The sequence below is a fragment of the Stegostoma tigrinum genome, chromosome 11 (assembly GCF_030684315.1).
Source record: "Stegostoma tigrinum isolate sSteTig4 chromosome 11, sSteTig4.hap1, whole genome shotgun sequence".
NCBI lineage: Eukaryota > Metazoa > Chordata > Chondrichthyes > Orectolobiformes > Stegostomatidae > Stegostoma > Stegostoma tigrinum.
Window position 1 is genome coordinate 63,092,277 of NC_081364.1, and position 16,179 is coordinate 63,108,455.

A 16,179-nucleotide genomic window follows, 5' to 3' on the forward strand; every position below is an offset into this window, starting at 1 on the left:
TGATTCACGGCCATACTCTTGTCCCTGGGGCCTTGATGCTGGCTCCAAATTGTGCATCATCTTTACAGCCTGTCAATTCCCCCTTCCATTTCATCACTCCCACCAAGTTCTCACATTGGGTTCCAGAATGATGCCTGGAAACTGAGCTTCCCCAGGTTCTCCAACATCCCAGATCCTTTACTCACCTGTCTTTGGAAACAAAATCAAACCGAGAGTTCATAAAGTGTACTTTGTGACAACAGGACACCCCAAGATGCTGTTCTGTTTAGTCACTGTAAGGGGAATTGTGGGAGTCAGTTTATGTGCAGGAAACTCTTTCCATTCTCCCTCAAATAAATAGTGATCCTTGTGAGAGGTAACTTTTTTTGTTTAGGTGTGCTGGTTGAAGGGTAACTACTGAACCAGAATACTGGCAAGAATGCCACAGTTTTTAAAGAAAAAAAATTGCTGTGACACCTTTTTCCATCCATGTTGATATAGATAGAGCTTTTCAGTGTAGCAATCCCTCAGTACTGAACAGGACTCAGCCTGAATGTTCTGTCACAAGAATGGGACTTAGAATCATAGAATCCTGTGGAGCAGACCATTCGGCCCATAAGTCCACATTGACCCTCCGAAGAGATCCCATTCAGACCTACACGCCTACCCTATAACCCTTCATTTCCCATGGCTAATTCACCTAGTCTGCACATTGCTGGACGCTATGGGTAATTTAGATGGTCAACCCATCCTAACCTACATGTCATTGAATTGTGGGAGGCAACTGGAGGAGATCCACGCAGCCACAGAAAATGTGAAAACTCCACACAGTCACCCAAGGGTGGAATCGACCCTGGGTCCCGAGTGCGGTTAGGCAACAGTACTAACCACTGTGCTATCATACTGCAGCCTTTGATTCAGAAATGAGAGTGCTAGATACTGAGCCACAACTGATCTTTTGAAGGTTAGTCCTGACCTGAATACTGAAGGATGTATACTTTAGACAAAGAAGCTTGAGGGCTTTATGCCCCCAGCTTTCATGTTACACACAACATTCCCACAGCAATGTCATGTAAGCTCCATTCCAGCAAGAATCTAACAATCGTCCCATGACATTCAATGTTACCAAGACTAAACCTCCCGTATCAAAATCCTCGCGTTAGCATTGACCAGAAATTGAATGTAAGTGTTATGGTTACAAGAGCAGATCAGAGGCTAGGAATTCTGCAATGAGTGAACCCCTTCCAGGCTTTCCAAAGCCTGTCCACCAACTACAAGGTGTGAGTCAGGGATGTTTTGAATACTTTCCACTTGCCTGGATGAGTGCAGGCTCAACAACACTCGAAGCTTGACACCATCCAGGACAAAGCAGCTTGATTGGCACCACATTCACTACCTTCAACATCTACTCAATTCACAGTTGCTGTTCAGTGGCAACCGTGTACCATCTATACATTGCACTTGAATAAGTCACCAAGGCTTCTCTGACATCACCTCCCAAAACCGTAATCTCTCTCATATAGAAGGCTAAGAGCAGCAGATACATGGGAACACCACCTGCAAATTCTGGTCCAAGCTACTCACCATCTTGGAAATATTTTGCCATTCCTTCAGTGTGGCTAGATCTAAATTTTGGGACTCCCTGCATGCCAACACTGACAGTGTACCTACCTACCCACCCCCAACTATGGACTCCAGCAGTTCTGAAGGCAGCTCACCACTTGCTCCAGAGGAATAAGGGCTGGGCACACCAATGACCAATCTTCCTGTAGAGCATTTTTACGTCCATCTGAAATATTAAGTGTCCCCCTCTCTCAGCAATAAAACTTACATTTACTTGGTACCTGTAAAATATCTGAATAGTAGCATTTTCAAATAGATTCTGACATGGAGACACTTGCACATTCTGAGATATGCTATAGGGAGCATTCTGAAGGAAGGGAGAGGTAACTAGGTGTCAGAAGCGTGGAATTGTTTGTTTCAGAGCCTATGATCCAGGAAACTAATGGTATCAATGGTGCAGCAGTTAAAGACAAGGACAGTCAGAGACCAGAACTGAAGGATGCAGAGATCCTGATAGGCTGTGGAACTGGAGGAGGAAGCTGAAATAGGGAAGGAGACATGCCATGGTGGCATGTGGAAATGTGATTTAAGAATTTTGCAACTGAGATGTGCCCTAACCTGTTATCGGAGTGAATGGGACTTTGTGGTGCATGTTATGACTTGGCAGCCAGGCTTTGGATGATTTGAAGTTTATGGAGGGTGGAAAATGTGCCATGAATATAGAGACAATTTTCAACACAGAAGGGAGTATGGGTATGGACAGAGCAGCTGAGACTGGGTGATGAGGGGAACACTGGTATTGATTCCATGAATAAAGACCCAGAACATTGTGGAACTGCAGCTCAGGCAAATTTTGGTGGAGGAGAAATTTGAAGTAAGTTCCCATCTGCTCTAACTGTACAATCATACAAACATGTTAATTAGGAGCATGAGGGTGCTATTTGGTCTATGTTCACTCCAGTCATCAAACATCCATCTATTCTACTGTGAAACAGGGGTGCAAGATCATGACTGATGATTATGGCCTCAACTCCAAATTAACACCTACCCCAATTACTCCTGACTCCTTTGTTAGTAAAGAATCCATCTACCTCTGATTTAAAAGTAGTGAAAGATCCTGTCTCGCAGCTATCTTGACAAGACGATTCCACAAAGGTCTTCTTTGCATTGGCAAGACCAAACTCTGTCTGTAAGAATGACAGTGACCTTCCAGTTGCATGCCATTTCAATAAACCATCTTGCTCTCATTTTAAATAACCAGGTGTAGAGCTGGATGAACACAGCAGGCCAAGCAGCATCAGAGGAGCAGGAAGGCTTATGTTTCGGGCCTACACCCTCCTTCAGAATTTCTGAAGGAGGGTGTAGGCCCGAAACATAAGCCTTCCTGCTCCTCTGCTGCTTGGCCTGCTGTGTTCATCCAGCTCTGCATCTTGTCAACTCAGATTCCCCAGCATCTGCAGTTCCTACTAATCCCTTGCTGTCACTTTTATATTTGTCCTGGGCTTGCTGAAATGTTCCAACAAAGCATGATGCAAGCTCAAGGACAATACCTCATTTTTTACTTGAGTACTTTACAGTCTCAAAGTCTGAGCATTGAATTTTACTTTGCACTTACTGGAGAGGACCCATTCGCTCTCTTTCCCACCATGATTTATACCCATTTTTGCTTTTCTTTTCCTCTTTCACCACCCTTAACTCCTTTTGTCTTTTGAACTGAGTCATGGCCTTGGACCGAAATGTTAACTGTCTCTCTGTCCACACAGAGTACAGACCCGCTGAGTTTCTCCAGCTTACCCTGTGTTTATTCTATAGATTTATGATCCTCTGAGAGGAAGAAAAATCCTCTTCAATGGTACATCCACTTAGAACGGCAGGAGCGTAATACCTGAAACGTTGACTGCTCCTTTCTTCCAGATGCTGCCTGGCTTGCAGTGTTCTTACAACCTCATGTTTGACTACCTTATGTTTTCTTTTGGATTAGAGTTGCTGTTTGAGTAAAGGGGAAGAAGTAGTTCTGATTTAACCAAGGGGCAATTTGTCTTTCCAGTGACACTGGACACACTATCACAGTTCAGGTTTCTGGCCTGGTCACGGTCGTGTATCATCATCACGAGGAGATTGTGCTAGTTTAAACTAAGTCTTTGGATATTGAATTTATGTTGGAACCAGGAGTGTCAATAAACACGTTCACAACAGAAACAGAAAACAAAAATCTGGCTTCTCCACTCCATTCAAATAAATTATTTAAGGAATGAATAATACATTTTGGTGAAGGATGTAGGACAAAGTACCGATTAACCCTGAACTGAGTGCTGCAATAAGCCACACATAGAGAAATAACAGAACAGGTTATTTTCCTCAGTTAATAAAATGTGAGGCTGGATGAACACAGCAGGCCAAGCAGCATCTCAGGAGCACAAAAGCTGACGTTTCGGGCCTAGACCCTATTTTCCTCATCCTGCTGAGGGGACTGAGGCCCGGCGCAGCTGTTCGGGACACGAGCAGACGGAGTGGCTATTGGCCGCTAGGGGCAGCATCGCGGGAGGCTCGGCCTGGCCGCTAGGGGCAGCATCGCGGGAGGCGGTGCCGTGAGCCGCGCTCAGAGTCCAGTCGAGCCGCGAGGTCGGGAGCTGTTTTTCGGCAGCAGGAAGTTACAGCGAAAACGACTTATTTATTTTAAATTTCTCAGCGCTCGGGGCGTGCGGCGGGAGTGAGAACGGCAATCGAGACCGGTTTGTGACTCTGGTAAACGCCCGAAATTGATTATATTTCCCCCCCGCCCCAGTTCTCGGCCTCGCGAAGGACGGGGGTTTTTTAGGCCGCACAAGGCGGCTTCATACGTGAGGTTAGATGCGCGTTCAACCCCAATGCTGAGGGCCCGTCCCCTTCCCTCCAACCACCCGACCTCTTGCCTCCCACAACCGCTCTTTTTTTTTTACCCCCCCACCCGGGTTCTCTCATCCCCCACCCCCCACACACCGGGTTCTCACATGTCCCTCTTTTTTCTTCTTTTTTCCTCTCTCTTTCCACTTTCTCCCTGCCCCCCCCCCCCCCCCCCCCCGTACCTGTTCTCTTCTTCCCCCATCCCATCCCATCCTCCCCATTTATGTTCTTGTTAATCCTACTGCTTCAACCCACTGCTTTCTGAGCACAAACAAGGAAACTGGTGGAATGCAGTCTGACCTGTCCAAATCTCAGTCATTCTGTACAGATGTGTGGGAAAGTTTGATTTCTATCTGAAAGGAACTCTGTGCACGCAGTTGCCGGTCTATCATCAACCATTTTAAAATAAGTTTGACGGTCTGATAAACGGGCTCTGTGCCCAGCAACTGAAGGAGATCAAAAGGGTGAAGGCCAATACAATTGCACACTCAGCTTGTAATAATTACTAACTGAACAGCAGTTGTATGGACGTTTAAGCCTATGATCTAACTGTTAGACTAATATTAATCTGGGCATTGTAAACACAAATTTAGTTATGCTGGAGATACAGGGCCTTGTCTTGCCCACCAATAAAAGGTGCCTTGATAGGTTTGCTTTGGACGGTTGTGAAATTCCATCATGGCATTTGTGCTTGCTTTGAGTAAATGAGGTAGCCCCCACTTTCATGTTTCCAAATTAGAGGCTGGGTGTGATCCAGTCTTGACTGTTGGTTTGTTTCAAGGTGCTGCAGTTCATGATGCAATGTTCAGATGTTGAAGGTGCTCCAAGTTTGCTCAGACATTGGGAATGGACAACATTGCCAAACTTTGAAACCCACCAGCATTTTAATTCTGTTCTATTTTGCATTTCTCTGTTGATCTTGACCTCTTATTTCAGAAACTGTTCTTTTTACAGATTAGAAACGCTTTCTTGATGCTTGGTGACAGTTTGATGCCCCTTGACACTGAGGTGCAGAGAACAATGGATCAAACTGATTACAGTTCCGATGGAGGGCTACACGTTACACTAACGCTCCGACTGCTTATGCATGGCAAGGTAACTGACGAGGAGGTGAAAACGTCCACAGGTGCACACGTTCACCTGTGTTTTCTATTTAGCATCCACTGACTCCTCACTGACTTGTTGGTGAGAGCATCATGTGGTTTTTGTTCATGTGGTTGAGGGCACTCTACCAAGCACAGTGCTGTTGGAATTAATGGTAGTATGCAGGTATGGTACTGTGATGCTATGCTAAAGAACATGACATCAATTCCATGCTCGTTGCTTCCATTTGGTTTGATAAAATTGGTGACAGTAAAAAAAGCTGTGAAACTGTCAAATTGTCAGTTAAAAAACCCAGTTGTGTCCCTAATCTATTTCAGTGAAAACAGATGATATGCAACATTGGTTGACCTTTTGTTGTCTTGCTCAGTCAATATTGTCAACCAGTGGTGAAAGATGGTAGCCCGCTACCACTTTGAGCATTAACTGCCAGCAGTCTTCAGATCTCCTAACTACTGTTTTGATCTGTTGACCTTCACCTCTATATGGCATCACATGCCCCAGCTGCCTTGATAGGCTCTAAGCATACTTTCTAATCCAATCATTGCCTATCATTTTTCCTTTTTCCCTTGCAGGAGGTTGGCAGCATTATTGGAAAGGTGAGTGCCCATTTCAATACCACTACATTAAACAGACTTATTTCTTGCATTTTCTTGGACTGATTTTAATGGTTTCACTTATCTGGTGCTTTTATTTCCCAGAAAGGTGACACGATAAAGAGAATGAGAGAAGAGGTGAGTTCTTCCAGCTGTCTTAAACCTTCTGCAGTAATTAGAGTCTTGGAAGTCTAACTGATGGCCCAAAGGTTACAGACTGCCAGCTGCAAATATAATTTTCGTCTTGTTACTGGTACCATGGTGTTAGTCCTGGGCTGCTAGGTCTGAATATTGTCGAGCAGCAGTGCTACACTTCAGTGAGGGTGCCCTCCATGTAGAGATAAGACTTGTTTTCTATGTGCCAGCTAATCTTACCCATGCTAACATGAAAACAGATTTTGAGTGTTGACGCGTGGCGTCTCGTGCCCACCCATGCCTTGGCTCTTGACCACCAGCTTTTAACCAAAGACCTTAAGTAGAAGATAATTTTAAATATAGACCAATAGAAGTCAAGGAGTGCTTTAGCAGCCTCTGACATGAAGTTAGAATATTGTAGTGGGTACCCAAGCGTGACCTACAGGCTGGAACTTAATCAAGGGATTTGACTTGCTTATCTGGGAATAAATTAGAAACTGGAATGTTGCTTAGTTTGTATTGTCTATCCAGGTAAATGTGTCCCGTTTCTTTTCTATAGAGCAGTGCCCGTATCAATGTGTCTGAAGGCTCATGTCCTGAACGCATCATCACAATCACTGGTTCAATGGAGGCTGTCTTCAAAGCGTTCACAATGATCACAGGCAAGCTTGAAGAGGTAAGTGTGCACTGTCATGCGGGAAGCAATCAGCAGAGAGGCTGAGGCCCATGGACCTCTCCATGGGCTCGCTGTAATTTAAACTGTGAGATGCGAATGTGTATCAAGTGCAGATTCTTTGGTTTGTCACGCGAAGAATGGTAGTTTGTATTTAGTACTGAACTTTTCATGTGTACGTGGAACAGGATCTGTTCTCATCTCCTGTCCCCCCACTGTCGTCCTCTTCGTGTCCTGTTTTAGCTTTCAGAAGCTCAAATTCTATAATTCTCATCTTTAAATCCCTCCAAGATGTTACTCTTCCAAATCTCTAACCCTGCCACCTAGCTGAGTTCTGTGCCTTTTACTTTCTGAAAGAAAGGTCTGTATTTTAAATAAGTTTTTTAACATTTTAATTGCTGATATCACGTACTATAGAATTACCTCCTAATTTCTTTTTCACTTTCTATTACAGCCCTCTCAAAATGACCAACTTGATTCAAGGTTACAGTAATATGTGGAAAATCTCATGTGTCCTTGCAATTGTGTGAATCACTTAGTATTGTATTTAAGCACTAATTAATCATAAGTTGTTTTTTTAATCTCCCAGTCCTTCCCTTTTTCAATGATCATGAACCATTGTTGCTAACGTTGTGCAACACAATAGTTATGTCTGCCCTTGGATTCTAGGATCTCAGTACATCCAGCATGAGTGATGTTACAAGGAGCAAGCCCCCTGTAACACTACGCCTGGTGATTCCAGCAAGTCAGTGTGGCTCACTGATAGGAAAAGGAGGGTCTAAGATCAAGGAGATCAGAGAGGTGAGTCATTTGGGAAGTTCATTGACCGACACACAGTGTAGAAATCTGTCTCCACTTCATCTAGTTTTGTGCCGTCAAAGCAATTGCAGAGGGTTTGTTCTATACTGCTACTCTGTAAACTAATGTCAAGGCCAATAGTAACCGAGTGCCAAGCAGATTGAGAATCACTACATCAGCACAGCATAACAGGGAAGGGGCTGATAATTTACAGCCCTCATAGGTGCTTATGGTACAGAAAGACTGTTCAGCCCATTGGGTCTGGGATGGTTCTCAAAAAAGCTGCCCAGCTAGTCCCATCTCCAGCCCTACCTCTCTAATTCTCTAAATTCATTACTTTCAAATATATCCCAACTAACTTCTGAAGCTTCCTATGGATTTTGTCTCCACTACCCTCTAGTCCCCACATTCCAAATCTTAAGAGTAAAAAAGATCTTGCCCCATCTCACTCCCAGGTCTCTCGTTGACAGTCTTGAAATTGAGATCACTTGTTGCTGACATACCAACTAGTGGGAACAGAATATCTTTCTTTTCCCTGTTAAAATTTTGAACACTTCAATAAGATTACCTCTTTATCTTCTCTGCTGCAGTTTTTCTGATCTGTCTTTTTGTATCCAAAATCCCTTATCCCTGGTATCCTTCTAGTGAATCTCCTTTGTACTCTCTCCAGGACTGTAACATCTTTCCTTAAACAAGGTGCCTAGAACTTAATGCAATATTCCAAATGTGGTCTGACCAGTGGTTTGTAGATACATTTCCTTGCTTTTATGCTCTGTGTCTACATTTATAAACTTAAGGATGGGATAAGCCTTAGTAACTATTTCAACTTGCATGGCTACCTTTTAGAGAAATACACACTTGAACCCTGAGGTCCCTCTGCAGTACTCCGCTCAGTCATACCACTGAACCTCTATTGTCTCTAGATGTTTCTTCTAGCAAAATGCATCACCTCACATTTCTCTGCGTTGAAAATGAGCTACCAGGTGTCTCTCCATTTGGCCAACTTGTCAATGTCTAGCTGAAGTAGCTCAACATCATCCTGGTGATTTCATTATTTGCCCCAATTTTAGTGTCCTCTGCAAATTGAGATTTTGCCCTCAACACCCATCCCCAAATCATTTATATTTCAACTCATTATTGACTAGCTTGGTCCCTTTTTTCCCTGGTTAACCAAGCTGAGATCAGTAACTGAACTTCAGGTAGAAAATTTATGTAAGGAGCAGCTGTTGCTCTCTTCCCACCCTCTTCAGTGAGATTGGGGGGAGGTTAAAGAGGTGTCAAAATCATTGGTTCATGAGTAAATAAGGAAAACTATTCATTGGCTTGAGGCAGAGGACCCACATGACAAGAGAATTAGGGTAGAGTTCAGAATTTTTACACAGGAGTTGCTATCAGGAATTAATTTCCTGAAAGGATGGTGCAAGCAGATTCAGTAACTTCCAAATTTGACTTGGATATAGATTTGTAAAGGGAAGAGGTAGCATGGGAGGGGCTAAGTGTTGGTGTAATGAAATAGTTTGTACCAAAGAACAGGTATGTTGGACCAAATAGTTTGCTTCAGTGCTGCCAGATTCTTTGATTGCTACCTCATGTAGGAGGATGGTTCTGTTCTACTCCCATCATCCGGGAGGGTCAAAGAAGTTAATTCAGAATCTGTTACTGGTAAAGGTGAGACGTTGACCTCAGTGGCCGTCACGAGAGAGCAGTGCGAGATTTGCTGAGTCAAGATGCTGAGATTGCTGTGCTGTTCATGCCAGTCCAGTATTCTGAGTGTTTGTATTGAACATTCTAATTTTCTTGTTTTCTACAGTCTACTGGAGCTCAGGTTCAGGTAGCTGGAGACTTGCTTCCGAACTCGACTGAGCGTGCAGTCACCATCTCTGGGACCCAGGACGCCATCATTCATTGCATCAGGCAGATCTGTGCCGTCATTCTGGAGGTAAAAGCATACCTTGGAATTGGGCAAGACAACACTGGTTTGTGACAATGCCTCATTCTTGCTGACCAGGGCAGTCTTTAGAAAGTTGTACTATATAGTAACTGTTTTGTGCTTCTAGGTATTTTAACTTTTGGGGATGAGAAGCTCTGAGGAATGGGGTATAGTTTGAAGTGTTGTGTACCTCTCTTGTGACTAGAGTGTGTAGGACAGTGTGGAAAGAGCCTTGCTGTATCTAACTCCATGCTATAACTATTCCAGGAATATTTGTTGGAACGGTGCAGGAGGCTTACTGGAGCAAGCCGACTGCTGTTCCTGACTTCGGAGTGTTTGGGATCTGCGTGAGAGGCAGCTCTACTTGCAGTTTAGAAGAGTAGAATGAGGTTTATTCTGTATTTAAGACAGTGCTATATCTTCTTGGGAGTGTTTGCTAGTACTGGGTGCCTGATCTTGGAGTGCTCCATTTCCTGCAGTAACATTCCTGATGTCAGTGAACTTCAGATTAGTGAGAAATTAGTAAAGTCACACGAACAGATGAGAGGACGGTCTAGATTTCAGACCCAATCAGGTGAAAATTCCCCTCTACTTGGGGAATTATAGGACTAAAATAACCCTGGGTCTATAAAACAATGAAGGGGTTAAGAAGACAAATTGAGTGGAACTTTCTACAAAACTGAGGCCTGGTCAAGAAAATACCAAATGCAATATAAATTCTATCATTACATACAAAATGCTGATAAGCCATGTTTGTGGCACAGCACCACAAAGATTGAAAGGAACTGGGATACAGGCACCTAGCCTACTCTTTTTAAAAACCAGTGGGTTGGAGCAGAAAGGGCTGAAGAAAGATACAACTGGGAAAGAATGAACTAGTGTCAGACTGCAGTGGGAATACAGGTGGAATTCTATACCTTCAACTTGGGGGGGAATGAAGAGAAAGTGCTACCTCAGTTCTGAAATGACTAAAAGAAAGCTAAACAGACCAATGGGAAGGGTTGTAAGATATAGGAGCAGAATTAAGCCCTTCAGCCAATCATGTCTATTCCACCATTTGATCAGGGCTGATGAATTTCTCAATTCCATTCTCCTGCCTTCTGCCCATAACCTTTGATCCCTTTTACTAATCAAGAATTTATCTGTCTTAATACACCCAATGATTTGGCTTCCACTACCTTCTGTGGCAACGAGTTCCACAGATTTTTCACACTCTTTGGCTGAAGAAGTTCCTCCTCATCTCCTCCATTCTAGAAGGTCATCCTGATGAAATGGAGGTGGGAAAGAAGTTACCTCTGAAATAAAGTGCCTTGCCTGCTGTGAAAAGAGTTGTTAAGCTTGGGTCTTTCCAGACAGTTCTTTGGGCAAAAAGGTGGCTTTGAGACAAAATTAGCTTTAGTAATGGAGGAACTGGAGACTGGAACTGCTGAGAACTTGCTTGTCTGTGAGTAGGCTAAAGCTGGTATGTTCCAAAATGCAGATATTTCAGTATTAGAATGAGCCAATCTCCGGTGTTCTGTCTTGAAACTAAACCTGTAGGCAGGCTTCAAACCTATGCCGCCTTATTCTGTTGAAGCTGTCTCATAGTGACAAGGATCGCTGCTTTCTTCATGCTCTATATGTCTGAGGGTGGTGTTGCTGTCTGATCCAGACTATGCAAGAGGTGGATAGATTTTTGGACACTAAGGAATTGAGGGCTATGAGGATTACATGAACAAACAGCATTGAGGTAGGGGGTTAAGATATTACTAATAAAAATCACAGATGGGGGTCAAATTACCTACTTCTCCTGTTTTTGTGCTGTTATGGTACTAAACTTTTTGTTTTGTGTTCTGTGTAGTCTCCACCCAAAGGTGCCACTATTCCCTACCGTCCCAGTCTTGGACCTGGACCTGTTGTGTTCTCTGGTGGGCAGGTAAGTACAACTAGCACTTGATCACTGATTTCTTATCTATGTATGTCACCCATTTCTTGTTCCCCTATCAACAGCAAAGTAACCTGTGGCGTCATAAAACGCTGCCTGCATGAACATATTGACGTCAAATTGAAAGGGGACCAGACATCTCAGTGGACCCCTCTCTCCTTTTAAGAGAGAACCCAAAGTGCTGCCTGGGCAAGAGGCTCACTTGATGTAGATTGGTCACAGATGCAAGATACTTGGGCACAAACCTTGGTAAGGTCGTGTTTGGGCTTGAGGGAGTGGTTGCACAGGTACTGCTGGCACAGTCACTCATGCAAGTCTGAAATCTATTAGGTGAGGTTCAATAAATGAAGTGGGATTTGACTAATCTCTGATAATCAGCCTTAACTGAGGCAGAGTGAAGATCAATACGAGATTAATTCAAAAACTGAAGTTTTTTGATAGGTGAGCCACCTTTTGCATTTGTATGAAAATCCCTCTGTTTTGTAACCAGAGTAATAGTGTAATTTAGGCTTCAATTTTTTATTATTAGTCTTTTCAGTTGTGTAATCATGTCTAGCCATCACTGAAATCAAGTATTGGCCTTAGAACTGACACCAGTGTAAGATTCCCACTCTTTAAAATTAGTGTACCAAGTCTGCTGGCTTCTTCCTGATTCTCTGAAAAATAAGTGCTGCCTGAAACTGAATGGTCAGGTATCAAACTTCACTCTGTGGGCCATCGTTTGTTGTGTGCTCTGCACTTGCACTGCCCAATCTGTAAAGACAGGACTTAAGTGGCCTCCGTCAAGGGTGGGCGCTGTTTCGATAGGTGCTTTAAGTAAACCATTTTGTATGATGATGCCACTTCACTCCTTTGGTAGTTTAACTAGAGACCCTTCTTTACAGTTGAGGCATTTTTTTTGCTGGAAACAAATAGAAGCTGGAGAAGTAGGGTGAATTAAAATGAGTGATTAATCTGAAGTACTGACTCACTAATAGGATTTGAGGCAGCTTCTGCAACGCAGATTGCAAATGAATTTTCTGTGCTTTAAATATAAAGCTATCTGCTGGTCCTTACTCTTTTATATTCCTGTACAATGTTACATTTGACAGCACCAGGTTACTTTGCTCTGACATAATGCCCCTCACAGCAGTGGAGGAACAGAGGAGACTTTCTCCAACAAAGCCCCCATTATAATAGTTGGCTCTTTCACTTTAATTTGGCCCACAGTTGCATTCTTCAGACACTAATCCCTGTGGAAAATGGGCTGTGCATATATGCAGCTTCATTATTACGTGGAGTACAAATTGGCCTTTTGGCTGATATAACACCAGCATGGATTATAGTTCATTTGTACCCCTTCCGACCACCTTCTACTACTGCCATCAGTAGAGCCCTTTTTTCATTTTGTTTTCCTGGCCTTCCCTTAATTCTGATACCATATGTCTCAGCTACTCCTTGTGCTGTGGACTTCTCACCACTCTGAAGGTAAAGGATGTTCTTCCAATGACTTCATGACAGGCTTTGATTCCCACTCCCTCTATCTGCTCTGCTAATTGCACAGGCATCCATTAGGTCTACCCTTAACCTTCTGGGGAAAAAGGGACCCAATCTTTTCTCACTTTCCTAATGGGTTAATCTCTTGGGTCTGCTATCATGGGATGTTAGTGAACTGGAGGAAAACAAACATCTGAGTCCAGGTCACGATCAGCAACTGCATTGATAATAGCTATTCTGCTGCACTGCACTGTAACTTTGGGTAGTGATGTTGAAAAACTTGTATTCAGAACCTCAGGGCATCCATAAGCACTTCTACAGGAAGTACCTTAGAAATGTAGGTAATTGTGCAATATAGGATGCTGGATTGCTGTTTATTTGACGTTGTCATGTGCAAATAAGCAGTGTTAATGAGCATATAATTTGCTTCAGTGAAGTTGGTTGAGAGAAAAATATTGATTAGGGCACTGCAGTTGAACTTGTGCCATGCCACCTTTCATATCCACTTGAGAGGGCAAATAAAACTTTGCTTTACGGTCTGAACTGAAAGACAGCAGCTTCAACAGTACAGCATTCGTGACAGCACTGGAGTGTTTAGATTTTTTTTTAAACCAAGTCTCTAGAGTGGCACTTGAATTTTTAGGTTGAAAAGTACAAATGCTGCCAACTAAAGTTCTTGTGCTGTGTAAGATTTTATAGGCCTTTTATGCCACACTGCCCCGAGTTTTTTTTTGTTTTGAAGGATTAAAAATTGGCTGTGCCTCAGTTTTTCTGGTAAACTAGTGCTTTTGGGGTGATGAGGGATGCGAGCTCCTTAATTCTAGCTTGATTGCTGAACCTATCATTACTGTTAGTGAGACATATTCAAACAGTTCTTTTATTCTGTAAAATTATTTTTCAGGCCTACACCGTTCAGGGGCAGTTTGCAGTCCCTCATCCAGATGTAAGTGAAATACAAATAATTGTAGCTTGTTATAGTAAAGACTTTTTTGTATTAAGAACCAGTTGGGAATGGGGATCTGCTCAATTAGTTGTTCCCTCCCCCTTCCCCCCTCTTCCCCCCTCTTCCCCCCCCCCCACATGGGGCTTCAAACTGTCCTTGTGGGTGAGTGTGCAGCCCTAATCCTTTCCTCAACGGTGTATTTATCCACTCGGTGATTGAGCAAGCTACAATGTACCTTTTGTTGACTGACCTGCTTCCATCCCATTAGATGTAACCTTGCGCTGGCCAAAGCAACCCAGTAGAGACAGGCAGGCAGAAATTGTTCTTGATGAATTGGGCTAATGATTGAAACCACCAGCTTGGTGCCATTTGGAAATCCAGCCTGCACATCTGATCAAGGAAATGACCGTTTATGGAATTCCAAGCACTTGTCTTGTTAACTAATCTCTTCACAGGACGATCAGCCACACTTCATGGTCTGTACACATGAGCACTTGCTTTTTTGTAATCAGCCGGAGATGAAGAGTGGCCATCTTGGGTGATGTCAAGGTTTGTGTCTTCCTTCCACAGTTGAATAGGTTCATTCATTACCAGTATTCTCCTTTAACCTCTGGCATCCAGAATGAGCCAGCAAACCAAGGGAAGGCAGACATCGAGAGAAAATATCCACACAATGCCATCCTTTGAGGAGTGAATTCCATAAGCCCACTCTTTCATTCGCAGACCCTGTCAAATTAAATCCCCACTTTCTTTGCTGTACAGCTGAACTCCATTCCTAAAATATCACTCTGAATAAAAAGACGAAAGCTTGTGACAGAGATTTCCATTGAAAAGACAGAGCAGAGGAGGAAGGGCAGCGCAGAGAGTTGGACACTCGAAGCTTTTACAATTGGGTTGTTTTCATTTGGACTCTAGTAAATGGCTTTCTCTGCATCACAGACAAGCTCCTGGAGTCTTGCACCAACTAGACTTCAAAAATATCAAATCATGCTTTGCTGACATTTCAACCAGAGGGCTGTGTTTGTATCCAGCCTGGGCTTGGAGTCCCCATTGCATGGCTGTTAAATGTCTCTTATGAAGTGAGTCTGATGGAGTCAACCCACTGTATTAATACTGCTTTTACTTGCCAGAAGGTACAGCAAACCCTGATTGCTAATGCAGGAATTGACAACAGAAAAGATAATACTTAAGTGGATAGGCCTAGGTCCTCTTTATTGGTTAAAGAGAGAGAGCATTGAACAAGGATAATTGAAGTGTTTGGATTAAAAAACTTTGTTAATTTTAATAGCTGACTTATTCCATTCAGTGGCAAGACACTTTGACCATCCTCTACGGGAGGTCATTGACTAAGAGTAGTTCAGCTGACTAACCACAGTGGGAACTGATGCAGAGAGGGTTTCCTGCTGGCACTTTTTCCAGAGCCCCCCCAAAGCTCCAGACACATCAGACTGAAATGGAGCCACATCATACACCTGGTCTCCATCTCTGCCGCCATCACTTGGGCAAGCATATTTGTCTCCTTCCTGTCCCCATCACACCCATTCACTGTTGAAGGAGGCAATGGCATTGGCTCGGTAATGCATCCATTTGAAAAGTTTGATATTAAGATAATTGGAAGCTGTGCATGCTACCACCATGATGCTACTTTTAATTGCTGATATTTGATTGACGTTGCAGCTCTCCAAGCTTCACCAGCTGGCTGCACAGCATGCTTCCTTCAACACAGTCAACCAGTCATCCTCTTCATTTACAGGTATGTATTTAAAAATGATTGGTGTCTGGGCAGTAACAGTACTGTCAGTACTGAGTATTAGAGTGGGATTGTAACAGTATAGTTGGTACAGAGCATTGGAGAGAGTGGGGCAGTACCTGTCATCGGTGTAAATGTTACTGAGTGGGGATGATAACTGTCCTGACAATGCAGAAAGTTAGAAGTATTGGCCCTGTTCTATGCTGTATTGTTCTATGTTCTATCATAGATTCTAGTCACTACTGTGTGTTAGTTGGCATTTAAGATGCATACTAAAGATGTGGTAGTGAAAAATTGTTCAAAAATATTGTTAAAGCCTTTTTAGTTATGCTGACCAGTTATCTGGTAGAAAGGGGATTAATGGATGAATGAGGAAAAAGTTGTTAGGAGCTATATGGAGTTGGAGGGCTCTGTGAATCCAAACACCT

General features: G+C 43.3%; 1 protein-coding gene across 10 annotated transcripts in view; it reads left to right on the forward strand.

Annotated features, from left to right (window-relative positions):
- Positions 1-16,179, forward strand: part of pcbp4 (poly(rC) binding protein 4) — an 85,006-nt gene that overhangs the window by 17,372 nt on the left and 51,455 nt on the right. For 9 of the 10 annotated variants that reach the window (XM_048547393.2, XM_059649500.1, XM_059649501.1 and 6 more), the window contains exons 2-10: positions 5,380-5,520; positions 6,102-6,125; positions 6,228-6,260; positions 6,817-6,933; positions 7,600-7,731; positions 9,539-9,667; positions 11,499-11,573; positions 13,960-14,001; positions 15,679-15,754. In XM_048547393.2, the coding sequence (XP_048403350.1) occupies positions 5,398-5,520; positions 6,102-6,125; positions 6,228-6,260; positions 6,817-6,933; positions 7,600-7,731; positions 9,539-9,667; positions 11,499-11,573; positions 13,960-14,001; positions 15,679-15,754 (751 nt within the window). In that variant the 5' untranslated portion in view covers positions 5,380-5,397. Of the gene's footprint in view, positions 1-4,124; positions 4,288-5,379; positions 5,521-6,101; positions 6,126-6,227; positions 6,261-6,816; positions 6,934-7,599; positions 7,732-9,538; positions 9,668-11,498; positions 11,574-13,959; positions 14,002-15,678; positions 15,755-16,179 lie in introns of those variants that run through there. The other variant, XM_048547391.2, reaches the window with a different exon arrangement.